General features: G+C 37.8%; 1 protein-coding gene across 1 annotated transcript in view; it reads right to left on the bottom strand.

Moving 5' to 3' along the window:
- The window catches only part of TMPRSS7 (transmembrane serine protease 7), a 34,163-nt gene that overhangs the window by 16,187 nt on the left and 4,070 nt on the right, over window positions 1-13,906 (bottom strand). The window contains exons 3-10 of the mRNA XM_053935069.1: window positions 13,178-13,308; window positions 10,862-10,929; window positions 9,662-9,855; window positions 8,783-8,821; window positions 4,946-5,174; window positions 3,487-3,617; window positions 2,171-2,283; window positions 492-598 (exon numbers count right to left, since the gene is read on the bottom strand). Coding sequence (XP_053791044.1) covers window positions 492-598; window positions 2,171-2,283; window positions 3,487-3,617; window positions 4,946-5,174; window positions 8,783-8,821; window positions 9,662-9,855; window positions 10,862-10,929; window positions 13,178-13,308 — 1,012 coding nt within the window. The remainder of the gene's footprint in view (window positions 1-491; window positions 599-2,170; window positions 2,284-3,486; window positions 3,618-4,945; window positions 5,175-8,782; window positions 8,822-9,661; window positions 9,856-10,861; window positions 10,930-13,177; window positions 13,309-13,906) is intronic.

Raw genomic sequence — 13,906 nt, 5'->3', positions numbered from 1 at the left:
GACTGGAATGAAGAAGCAGTTACAGTTCTATTCCCAGTCATCTCATTGCAATGGCTTTCACCAAGAAGTTAATTCGATTTCACTGTTCTCTTGAGCAACCATAGAATTAAGTTACACTTAAAAGGGCTTTAAACAGACCTTGCTTAATGGCCCCAGAAAACACAGAATTATTTTAGGGTTCACAGGACATCAATCTTCATCCAACTCTTTCCATTTCTCTCTCTCTCTCCAGAGAGTACCAAAGACTCTTGTCTTCATCTTTCTGGTACTTTTCAGTAGGAAAAAAAAAAAAAAATAAACCCACAAAAAAACCACACACACACACACACATATTTTATAAGGATTGTTACATCATCAGCTAAAATGAAAGAATGGTAGGACACCCCAGTGAATTATTTCTGTTCTTGTGGAAGCTTTCTGAGTGAGCTGCAGTAGTAATGGGATGGTTTATTTTGGTACCATTACATTAATAATCCATGCAGAGTACTTACATGCGTTCATTAATTTTCCACCATCCTCGCTCACAGCCTTTAATATTCTTTTCACTAATGGTATAGTTATGGAACTTCAGAGCTATACCAAGGCCTTTCTGTGGAGTCTGTTGTGAGCAAGAAAGACAGTGCAAGCAGTCTTCTTTTTCCTTTTGTGGGCACAGAACACAAAAGTCTATGAACATATTTCAGGAATTACAGAGCTTGGCATTGCCACACCCTGGGAGCTGTGCTGGCTTCACCAGCTCAACAGCCAACACTTTACACACTTGCCAGCTATTCAGTCTTGAGTCAAGGGTTGGCACAGCCCCACCACAGCTGCAGGCTTTCTCCTCCTCTGGCCAATAGCCTTCTCATCTTCAGAGACCACTGGCCATAGAAAGGAGCTTTTGTATCACACTCGAACACATCCAAATGTACTGGTGTAGGGACACAGAGCCCCAGAAGATTTTTAGAGTTAAGATACTGCCTGAAATACTTGTGTCACCTTTGTAATGCTAGGAGTTTCTAACACATTATTATAGTCTTCTGCTAGCACCTGCTCAGCCATGCATTCTTTAGTATTTTAGACAACATTTCTAGACCCAGCAAAATCACGAGTGTTCATACTTTATTGGAAACTCCTTCCATAAAAGGAACAGAACCTTTTTTGCAAGGAAAGGCAGGGTTCATTTAAAAATAAGGGCTGATTCAGGGCAAAAAACCAGAAATGAGAAGTTTTCTCCCTCTCTCTTACAGAAGATATAACTTGGGAAATGAGCAAAGTTTCAATATTGCACAAAATTACAATATTGAAAATGAAACTGGTTTGAGCAATAAACCTTTCTATCAGAAGTCCAGAGTGAACTGAAGACAGTAAATTTAGCCCCCCCCCAAAATTGCCTTATCATTCTAGAAGAGGAAGAGGCTGCAGGTTATGGCTAGCTGGACTTAATTTATTATTGCTGTGATTCATTGGGAGCAGTCACTAGCTTAACAAGTAATGAGTACCATAAGCAGAAAGATGGGTAAAAAGTGGACTTTATAATATCCATTGCTACATTCTATAGAGAGGAAAACACTAAAGGGCAAACCCTGAGACCTTATTTTAGCAGCACTAATAAGGAAGCACTCAAGTCAGAGAAAACAGAAGTACTTTAAAACAATGTCAACTTTCAGCAATTTGCTTTCAGGAGAGTACATGAAAAGATGCAGAAAAAGTATACCAAATAAAAAAACAGCACAGGATTGTGCTGATAGGACAGACCATTCTGAAGACAAATTAAATGTATTAGGCATATGAAAAGATACCAGAGAAGTGGCAGTAATAACTAGATTAGTTTTTTTGTGCATACTTTTCATCCAGATTTTTGGGGGTGAGAAGAGAAGAGTTAAAAACAGTCAAGTCTTACATTGCCTGCCATGAAGTAATTCTGCAGGCTAAACATCAAAACGTATCTTAACTCTTCATCTTTGTAATAGGACAGATTAGGTATGATGTTCTCTTCCTTAAAAACAAGTGCGCAGAAAGAGAAAAAACTGATACAAAACATCTGAGCCAGCTATTCAGCAATGCCATTTCTATAAACTACTACATCTGTGAGGATGCAGGTTACTGCCAACTCAATAACTTCTGCCTTACTTAAGCTCTATGTGGCCAAAACACACAACAGTGCCTAAGAGAGAAAGAATCATGCTACCTGGAAGTTCCATGCACACAGGCATTTTGGAGGATAATAGCTTGGGTAATACGGACTTGTGATTCTCCCTTCATAGCCCGTTACCTCTTTTGTCACTATTGCTTTTCCACACCCTAGGGGAAAAAAAAAAAAGGCAACAATTGGCAAACCTTGTTCTGTAAAGCTATTCAGTGGGCTAAAGCATCCAAATTTATCAGAAGTCTGTCACTGTGAAGCTGGGCAGGTCAGGAATTATATTTAGCTGGATTCGAGTTGTAAAAAGAGACCCTTCCCAGTGATGCACACAGAAGACAAAGGATGTAAAGATCCAGGGATGAGTGCTGGTCTCTGCAGGACCAGAAAACACTGTGAAGTTTATCTATGTTATTTCACTGAAGACAGTTTTTCAAACAAGAATATCAATACATCTACACTGCAGTACTACACAGGGACCTCTAGTCTTAGAATGCAGCCAGTTAGAAGTTAAATGGACAACATACTAAACTAATCAGCCTCCTGGAAACCAAAACTTTCTTGGATGATGGCTCAATGGTTTTACAGAATTCATTAAAGATAAACTCACACATGCAGAGAAACAAACAAAGAAAACCCAGACTTGAACTTAAGAAAACAAACCAACCAACCCACAAAGAATAGAACCTGAAGTTAATTATTATGGAGAATTTATCACATGCTTTCATGATGGCATATTAATGCTTAATTACTGTTGACATGAAAAGTATGCAGCATCTTTTTGAGCAGCTTGAATTTCCTTGCACTGAGTTGTGTGAGATCTTTCTCCCTGTGCCACTAGCATGATATTCCTTGCACTGTTTGTTATTATGATCTCACCATTTCTTAAAGATTAAAGCAATAAAATCATGAACTTGATGCACAAAGGTTACGGACTCTTTTGTGTTCCTGAAGAGGCAGGGACCGATAGCAAATGCAGACAAAGCAACTGAACCTTTATCTTCTGAAAGCAGTTTTTAGTGCTAACATCCTTGCACTTTTAACATCATCCCGGAGTCCCAAGGCAGAAGGGAGATCACTGCTACGCCTGAAATAACAGCCCCATCTATTGGCACACTGCAGTCCTTGCCAATTGAATTCAGGGCTGCTTTCAGCCTTTTCCCTTCATACTGCACAACTAGTCTGATGAGATTACATTGCTCATTAGGAGTAATGCAGAGGAGATGAGGGGGAGACAGGCAGCTGTAAAAAGAAGAAAGTAAAATACAGGAATCATTTTTCCATAGTCAGAAACATGACAGACACTTCAGGATCTTAGAAGAAACAATATAATAAACACACTTCCAAACACAGAACAAACCTACTTTCTTGTGTAATGACCTCAAAATAGCCATGGAATTCCTTTTGCTCCTTTACTTGTGCTGCCTTAAATATTACCAGCATGAGATTATTTGTGGACACAAGTGACACCAATGAATCAGCTGGTTCACAGGCTCTGAGGGGGAAGAAAGAAGAGCAAATACATAAGCAATCTCTTAAAAAGCAAAAAGCTTAACACATTACTCTGATCTATGCATAAATTTTCCACTGGTTCACATCTTACCTATTTCAAACTCCAGTCAAATCTCCGTGCTCTTGAGCAAGAAAGTACCTATTACAAGGCCAGTTAGAAACTCAATACTGGAAATTTTTCTTACAAAAATGAAGGAAATTACATGAAAATGAAAATGGAATGTTTCACTCTATGAGATGACTTTCAGCCTTCACTCCCAGTAAAAATGAATGAAGGCAAAATTAACAAAAAGCTGGAAGAAAGAGAAATCTTATTTTATTAGACCAACAGTTTTATCTACTTGTTGGGGAGTGGGAAAGACAAGAAAGTTATTCTTCAAGTCAGAAATTAAGAACCTGAGCCAATCAAGTAGTCGCATAAAAAAAATTACTTTCCATATGCATTACCTAGCAGACATCTTCAGTCCTCTACAGATACTAATATTTAAGTGAACACCATCCAAGTCAATTGGAGATATAGATTAGTACAGGAAAGCTCTCAAAAAGGACTGAAAAACCTTTCTGTCTGATGCTGGTTTTGAGGCTTATACAGATATTGAAATACCAGAGAAAAAGGTTTCAGGGGTGAAAACACTGAGCTTTTGTCTACTTCACGGAGGTGCTGTTGTTCCTTTTGATTTACCTATGGAGTACCTATGGAGAATCCTATGGCATTAATTTTCAGGGATTTTAAAGAAAAAGTCCCTAAACAAACATAATGGATCATTAAAGAGAGAGAAGAAAAAGAAAAAATGTAATAGTCTACATCCCTCAACCCATCACAGCTTCAAGTCAAGATTTTTATAACCCTCTAAATGAATAGAGCAGATAAAAAAAGCACTGAACTAGCGAATGCCAGTAAGTGAAAATCACAAGACTTAATTTCAGAACTTCAGTCTTTATCTGAAAAGCACTAATCTTAATACAGAATAGCTTGCTTAAGGGAGGAAATTTTAACATTTTTTTCAGTCAGCATCTGTTTCCTGATAAGAAACAGAAAATTTTGCCAAGTAACATGTGAATTTTTCATAGTTCTGTAGCTAGGTGAAGATGTACTCCAGTTGAAAAAAAGAGAAAAAATTGAAGAAAATTTTCCCTTTTATTAGCAAGATAACTTATCCAAGAAATTTTAATTTGTCAGGTGTTTTGTGAGTAATACATGAAGATCAGAGCAATTTTAACAAAACCAAACTAACCAAAAAATGAAGATGACATGTCTTCAGAAAATACCCAGAATTTGTCAATTAATTCGTAATAGAAATTTATACTCACTGGTAGAGTATCTTATCTTTGATTGGCATCAGAGAGTCATAAATGGTGAGCGAGTCAGTGATGCAGTTATCTGCTTCAATCTGAAGGGATACTATGGAAAGGCGGACAATGTGGCCCACAGATGCAATAAGCTTAAAATAGCAGATTGTTCTCTCTGAGGTAGCTTGAGTATCCAGAGGAAAGTGCTCATGTAGTCGGTCAGCATAGAGATCATACATGCAATTTGTTCCTGTGAAAATGTCACATTTTCAACACTGGATGCAATACTCCAAAACTCCTAAATCCACATGGCATTAAAACAAAAAATCCTAAAGCTTGTGTTAAACTAAAGCAAAATATGAAGGCATATCTAACTTGGAAAACAAAGTAATAATAGAATTATAGAGTGGTTTGGGTTGTAAGAGATCATCTAATTCCAAACTCTCTGCCATGATGGGGATACCTTCCACTTGACCAGGTTGCCCAGACTCCCATCCACCCAGCCTCAGACACTTCCAAAGGGCATCTACAGCTTTTCTGGGCAACCACCCTTACAGTAAAGAACATTTTCCTACCCTAAACCCAAACCTACCCTTTTTCAGATTAAAGCTATTCCCCCTTGACCTTGTGAAGTCTCCCTTTCTGGCTGTGTCACTCACTGTTTTCATCTTAGTTACAATTCCGTGGTCCAAGAACAGCCTATTTATAAAAAGTACAGAACATGGCCAACAGTGCTGTAATTCAGTTCTTGCAAGGTATTTTTACTAAAGTAGTGCCATTTTGTACAATTTGCAGTTAAAGTTCTGCAGAGTCTCTAGAGGATAAATTACTTGATTCTTCACTGGGACATACTCATCTACTTTCAAAGCATAAATATACTGCTTGCCCCTATGGACATTAGGATATTTAAAATACATAAAATAAAATCAAAGCAAAAATGCAGTTGCATGTCTGTATTCCCCCAGCTTTTTTATTGATCAAATGTTAAGGTTCTCAATGTTTTATCATGACATGAACTAGAAGTGCTAGCAACAAATTCAGATTCACCAAGTCCTTCAGTTTGGAAGGGGTGCTAGGAGTTTTCTAGCTCAATATTCTGCTCAAAGCAGGATCAAAATTAATTCAGACCAGGACTTTGTTCTGCCCAGTCTTGAAAATCACCATTAGAAATGCAAACACTGTGAAATAAAAATTATGCAACCTACCCTACACAACATTTATTAAAAAAGGGTAAAAATTTGTGTCATAATTTAGACAAGGATAAGAAGAATATTAGCCTACTTGTATCTAATTTTCCAATTAAGCTGAAACAACTGCAATTTCCAAATAAAATATATAGAGGTCTTTATTTCAATTCAATATTCCAGTTAGCAGTCAGCAAAAATCTTAAGAGAATTTTTGTTTGTCATGTCTAAATCTCTTAACATAGCTCTTTGAAAGATGAGAAGGAAGAAAAATGCAAATTAGGGAGAATAAGATCCAAAGTGAATATTTACCTTAATTTCTGCCTATTACAAACATAAGTCTCTGAAATAGTTACCATCATGGAACACCAATTAGAGCACTGTGAAAGTTTACTACCAATTGTTTACTCAAATTAAATGTTGACCTTTTAACCAGTAGTTAATCAAGACAGGCAGGCTTTGTCCAACTTCCACTTCTAAATTACAATCTTGAAACTAATGCTATGAATGTTTATGAACAATGAGTAAGGGTCACATTCCATTTAAATGAATTACAGTTAAAACTATTAAAAACTTTGTTTAAATAATTGTTATTCCTTCTTCCTTGTTCTTATCTCTTCCCAACAACATTATTTTTATAATAGTTATTTGTGCTTATCTAGTCACCCTTAGCAGAGCCAATTTTGATCATAATCTGTAAAATTATATGCAACTACCATTATTTCCACTAAGTAATTAATAATGGGACAAGCTCGCTGCTGCTATGGAGCACAGTCAAGAGGAGAATACAGAGCTGACTCTAGAACTACAAGTAGTTCAAGCATGCTGGCTTGAAACCAAAGCTGGATAAAGCCTTTACCCAAGCAAACCCAGCACAACCAGATATTATGGCAATGCAAGAAGCTCACATCAGTTGGATGCCCACAAGTCCCTTCTCCAGCAGTACTCTTCAATAAATCTGCACTCCAGTCTGTGCCTGAACCAACCACTGGGTTCATCTCCATACCCAAAGTTAACTCCATTGCTCTCAAAATACAATCTGCCAATGCTCATTCGTTTTGTGCTCCTGCATGCTCACTTTTACCTCTGCATCATATTCCACAGTCCTAAACAGACACAGCCAAAGAACCCCAACAAATAAAATTGCACCAGTATCAGATTCTCAACTACTGTGGCCATCCATGCTGTTTATCCCCAGGAACTTCATTACATAACCACTCCATGGGTTTGTGGGCTTCCCACAAATACCAGCTGACACCTGTGGGTGCCTATACAAAGTCTCTGAAAGATGTCTAGAATATGGCAGGTCATCCTTCTCCCTTTGTGTGAAAGATACCATGTATGTCCTAAAAACCCTTAGCAACAATATTTGTGTTGCACTCTTCTTAATTTCTTCTGTTTTAAGGGCTGCATTCTGGAATAAACTGGAACCAGGTTCCAACTGGGCTAACTTCTCCACCCTGGAACACTGAACTGGGAAATGAAATTGCTATGCAAGTAAACACCAATACATAAAACTCATTATAGAAATAAAATGCACATTAATGAGATGGGATAGAAGCCAATATTGTAATGCTTTGCAGTTTAAGTCAGGAGGCTTTTAACGAATGAATGCTGTAGCAAACTCGACTTGAGTTTTGAGAAATTATGGGCTGTTAGCAATATAAACATTGCAAACCCTGGACCATGCTCTGTGACCTGAAGTCCACCTGTGGACCTCAGAACTAGGAGAGCTTGATTTGGCTGCATGGCAAAAGTAGTTGTTGGATTCCAAAAAAAATATGCAAGCTAAAATCTCTGGAAGGTAACAGAAGTAAAAAATCATAGGTAGAAGTGCAACAAAATGTCTCAGGAAAGAAAAATATGATCATGGAAAGCCATAAAGCCCTTGAAAAACCAAAACAGTGCAACTTCTCAAGAAGAGTCAGTCTGTGTTAAGTAGCAAGGGAGGCCAACACATCCCCAGCTGATTGATAACTGCTGGCCCAGCAGAGTCTTAGCAGGTGTCTCCATTAGAGGTGCAGCACTATTGCTCAGCCTAGTAGCACATTTTTTCTAGGTACCTACTCTATGTGCTAGTGAAGGTAGATGTACTGTACTTTTGACCTGCTTGTTCAGTGCTTTGCACACTGGCAAAGAACCCTTCTGGGCGGTTTACAACATGAAACCAAGCAGGTGTACAAATAGTGTCTCCCACAACCCTGGCAAAACTCAACTGCCTAAAGTAATTACTGTTAGGGAATTCATTCAAAAGAATAACTCACCATTAACCTTGGAGAAAAGGGAGTTAAGGTTGATAAAAGATGGACAAAAGCATGGAGAACACATGCTCTTGTTCAGCATATTAAATTCATTACTGTCCCATTTAGAAAAGGTTAATCTGCTGGTCAACACAATTAGTAGCAAACACCTTAGTTTGTTTCCTACTGTGTCACTAGGTATATCTAAAAATTTACCAGGCAGATCAAAGGTAGATAGCTCCTGTATTTTTTACATGCAAGATTCTAGGTCACTCTTTTAGTAAGAAATGCCAAGATGAATTGGCATTCTTAAATGCCAAGTCTGAATTTAGCCCTCTTAAATTAACACTGAACAGTATCTAAGTCCAAGTAATGAAATAAAAGCTTTGCTCTCCACCTCTCCTCTGCAGGAAGCTGCCAAAAGGGTGAATTACCTGTTCCCGTTGTTGACCAGTAATCTGACCGAAGACCTGCTGCATAGAAAAAGAGTTGTGTGAGTCTTCTTGTTTGCCTGAAATCCAGAATTCAGGGTTTAATTCAATCACACCTCAGTCCTAACCCTGAACACGCAGGAAAAACCACTTTTCTCAGTGAAGGGGATTGCCCTAGCCCCCTTCATTTCTGAAAATTCTGCAAGCAGCTTTGGAAATGAGGCAAGAAGAGACTGCATGGCAATTAAACAGTCAAAGTCAATTGAAGGACTGAGACAGAGGTACCCAGGAGGTAATTTTCTCATCCTTGGCCACAAAGCCTCTCTCAACTTTCAATTCAACAGAATTGTTCTGTCTGATGTCCTTAGAATGGAAAATCATTAAACATTTTGTAGCTAAATACATTAAACATGATTGAATCACACGTAAGTTTGTTTCCTAGACAGGAATGGCACAGGAGTTATTTAACAAATGGGTACCTTTATAACCTGTTTTTGAATCTTTAATAAAGGAGTGATAAGAGTCTCATTTTCAGTGAAGTGATCCACCTTAACCCTTCATGTTTTTATGCTTTTAAAATCACAGACTAACCCAAATCTGCCTACAAAGGTATCCATTTTACCTCCTGACTATGAACATAACCACTCCCAATGCAGGAAGTTTTGCAATCAGTGTTTACAAGGATAATTTGTACCTTGATTTGACCTCAAATCTCATTTTTATTTTCCTTCTCAGTTTTTTTCTTCTATTACAATTTTAATAATAGAAGCTAGAGATGTAGGCTCAAGATTTTAGTTTATTTATAGAATTTGCTACTCCAAGGTAAAAATGTTTGCTTAATGAAGTGTTTCCTCAAGGATATGGATATGTTCTATTACTAACCACTTAGGACAATGGAATCCATGTCAACTGCAAGGCCCTGAAGGCTTCCCACCGAAGTCCGGTTAATGATACTTGTCTGAATGGAATCCTTTAAAATGGCAGCCACACAATCCTCACACAGCACTTTCCCCTTCGCCTGTGGTACCACAAATACGATCCAGAAATGAACAAGAAGGCCTCCATTGTTGTTGTTACTGAAATAAAGAGCTCAGGTTATCATCCTATTGGAAGTTCTCTGAAGATTAGAATCTTAGCCTAAGCTTCTGAAGCACAAATTCAGAAGTGTGTGGCTCATTTCCATATTTTATAATTACTTTAACCCAGTGAATGGATATTTTCCCCTTAAAAACAGACAAACAAGACAAATCCCAAAACACCAAAACACACTCTTCACATCCAGTTGGGAATATGCAGTAAGCTAATTTCCTGAGAGCTCCTAACTTCAGAGATCTATCACATTGTCTACACATGAATTAGAGCTGGACTATTTCCTAAAGATCAAAACAGAAATTGTAGAAAAGAAACAATAGAATTAACATCTCCAGAAATGCAGAGCTCTGCAGTGGTATGTATCTCACCCTGCACTGTGTGTTGCAGTATGTAGGAAATGATTCCTAGACTATTTAGGTAACACATTAGAGGCCATGTATGATCACACTAATCTCTACCTCCTTAGTGGGGAGAAAGACCTTGAAATGAAACACAGCCTAAAAACTTCCAGTTTCTGAACCAAAACTGTATTTGTTTCTAGAGGATTGAAATAACTAAACTTCTAACATTAGCTGCAAACATTAATATCAGAGTAAGAATACTTTATTACATAGATTTCCAACTTCTTAAGTGGAAAATGCTTTTATTCCAATAACATTACTCACAAAATATGTGCAATTTAGTCAACAACAGAGTTGTGCTCCAACAGCACGTTTAAGTGGTTAAACTTCTACATGACCCAAAGGATCACAAAACCTCTTTATTGACATTATTTCTGTTCATCTTGCATTGTATTTCTGGCAGACAAGAAACTGCTTATATTACTTTAGTTTGCCCTTACTTTTGTTAAGTGAATTGGTGTAGGTTATAAACCTATTTTGCTATCAGTTCAAGTACATAGCAAAGACATTGAATTATAACTATTAAAAATAAGCTTGTTTTGTGGGCTTATTACATTATCTACTGCCTAGCAGAAAACCACAGTTTTACCTGACTTCTGAGATGGTGGAATGCTTGTAAAATTTGGAGAAAGAAGAAGTTGTGTAGACCAAGTTCATCTGAAAGACAAAGTATAAAAATTTAGCATTCTGAAAACCAGTCACACATAGAGATGCTATATGCCTAGGCTTTTCTAGGAACAATCTATTTTCCACCAAGATTATGCAACATGCATACTTCCAGACATACATCAGCCAAGATAGGGAGAATAGGAGATGAATAGACCAGCTCTTCAATGCACCTGTAACAAATCCAATTTTCTCAGGAAACATCAAATCCTCTGCCCATGGCCAGCTAGCATAAACAATAATGCTCTTTCCATAAAAATGAATTTTGACAACAGTGCACATCCTTCACCCAGAAAATCCCAAACACAAAGGGCTTCCATATCCTGATGCTAAAACTTAAGGGCAAAGTTGTTACTAAGGTGCAGTGAACAGCACATACCAAAGCTTTTCCCACAGAATCACAGAAAAACTGGGATAGGAAAAGGCCTCTGGAGAGAATCTAGTCCAATCCCACTGCTCAAAGCAGGGTCAACTATACCACATATAGTATTGCTCAGGGCCATTTCCAGTTGATTACCTTCAAGAATGGAGACCCCACACCTTCTCTGGATGAGAACCCCAGTGCTGGATTCCCCTCACAGCTAAGGAATTGTTTTTTTAATGTGTCCATGGAATTGTTTTTACTTTGATTCCTTTGTGTCTATTTTCTTCATCAACAGCTTAGTGTTAACATATTTCTTTCCAATACACATTTCTTTCTTTACACAGTGTAAAACGTGGGGAAGCAAAATCTCTGCCTGTTCCCTGCCGAAGGACTGCCTTTGGGCAAAGTAAGCTCCTGATTCTCCCTGTTGCTGGGCTGTGATAATACTGGTGTGACAATAACCTTCCTCTCCCCATCCTGTTCAAAGCCACAAGGTGGCATGTACCTCAAGCCGTTCGGACCTCACTCTGCTGCTTTACGATTAAAACTGGTGTGCAAAGGACTATGACACAGAATATTGCAAAGGCTGTAAAAATCTCATCCATATTGATCCCTAACTTTCATAATTCGAAACAGGAAGTTTAAACAATAATTTTAAGGGCCTAAATAAGGTGGGTAGAGCTCAATCTTGCTCTAGATTAAGGTACAAGGGATTTTATGTATTACTGTTACTATCAAATGGAAAGAACCTATCTTGAGAGGTTTTTCTGCTACCACTTAGGGTCTCTGGGTCAGCAGCCAGTAGCAAAAGGGTTTTGAGGAGAATAAACAAAATCCCATATCCCCCACTTCCCTACTAACAATTTTAGTTTACAGTTACGGTTGCCAGTTTCAGCAATGCAAAATTGATTGATGAATTCAGGCAAACTTCACAGATAAAAAATAAATTCCAAGTAATGTTCAAGTAGGAGGTGGTGACACTGGCAGCCCAACACCTTCTGTCTGTTGCCTCTCTCCACTATGTATGGCAAGGGCAGGGTGCTCTGAGACAAGAGCAAGACACGGGGCATACAGGACATTAGAGCTGCTCCATGGAGAGCAGGGAAAGGTGATGCCCTGCACTGGTTATCTGAAAGAACTTCAATGATTAATATGCAGAACTTGGAAAGAGCTGGAAAACAGTAACATTAGTTCACATTATAAGGTGACAAAAACTTAGTAATTATTGAAAAATTTCTTGGCTGCATCTAACTTTTTTTTTTTTTTAGCAGTTGTCATACAGTTGCTTGAATCCTTATGTGGACAGTAATGCAGTTCCTGACAAAAAATATATTGTTACTCTCTACACCAAATGTCTTTAAAGTCAAATTCCCTTTTAACCAAGATTCCCCCCCACTTTCTTCCCACTGTAGAGCAGCTATTGATCCAGAGTTCTGTTTTTGCTTTGACTGATGCAAAGTATTTGGGAAGTATAATGGTCTTTAAAATACCTAGTATCAGAAGGAAATGTAAATTTCCTTCTGAAATATGTTTGTGATCCCTAGGGTAATTATATATTCTTTAAGGCATAAAATACCAGTGTAAATGCAAAAGATTTCGTCTGCTTGATGTTTCAAAAGTGGCAATTGAGTTTAAGGATTTCTGTAGAACTTTAGTCACAGATCGTAATTTATGGGTGAAAGTACATAAAATTTTAAGTCAAATGTAAAAACCAGACCCATTCAAAACTCAATCTGTGATTAACAAGCTGAAAGCAGTCAGTTCCTTTCTACCTCCAGACAGTCACTGCTTGCACATTATGCCTCAATGGCATCTAAACATCACTTGTTCACAGCTCTGATCTTTTTTGCTAACCAAGCAGCCCACCCATCTTACCACATGCTGCACAGTCTGTGCCATAGAGAGGAATTCCTTTGACTCTTTCTGCCTATATTCTGGAAGAAACTCTATGTTGGCAACACGGAACAGTCCAACAAAATACAATGCAACTTTGTTTTCTGCCTGAACTGCAAGAAACAAAGACAGTTAGCCTTTTTTTAATAACAATGAAGGTTTTTTATTAAATTTGAATCCAAATTAATCTATTTGGCTTAACCTACTTTCTAGTGTGAAACAACTACCCAAAGATCACTACACTTTTATAGCCAAACAGTTCTAAATGTGTACCAAATTATGGTTAACTGAGCTCCTGTTAACCTACACACAAGATAAGATACCACCATACAAACAAGCCAGCATAACTGAAGGCAGTATCAACATCCAGATTTGGGAGCATCCTTAAGGTATCTTAGGCAGTATTTGCATCAGGGGCCTAAAGAGGAAAACAGTTTTTGATGCTTAATTACACACTTATTTATTTTATACCCCTTTTACTTCCCTAAATCTATTCTGAAAAATAATGTACTTACCTGAACTTCAGAAGGTCAAGAAACACTGTGGAAGGCAAAATTTCTGAGGAATCAAGCTCATAAAAACCTTTCACGTCTGTGCAAATCAGCTTGCATGTTAAAATGCTTTTCATACCTCTGAAATAATGTCCCGCTCCCTAAAGCCAGCTTTTTTAATTACTTGTTAAGTCTTAGCAAAAACAAAAGTTTTTCAGAC

Source organism: Vidua chalybeata, chromosome 2, assembly GCF_026979565.1.
Source record: "Vidua chalybeata isolate OUT-0048 chromosome 2, bVidCha1 merged haplotype, whole genome shotgun sequence".
Lineage (NCBI taxonomy): Eukaryota > Metazoa > Chordata > Aves > Passeriformes > Viduidae > Vidua > Vidua chalybeata.
Note: the sequence above shows the minus strand (reverse complement) of the source record. Positions and strands in the feature narration are given on the sequence as shown.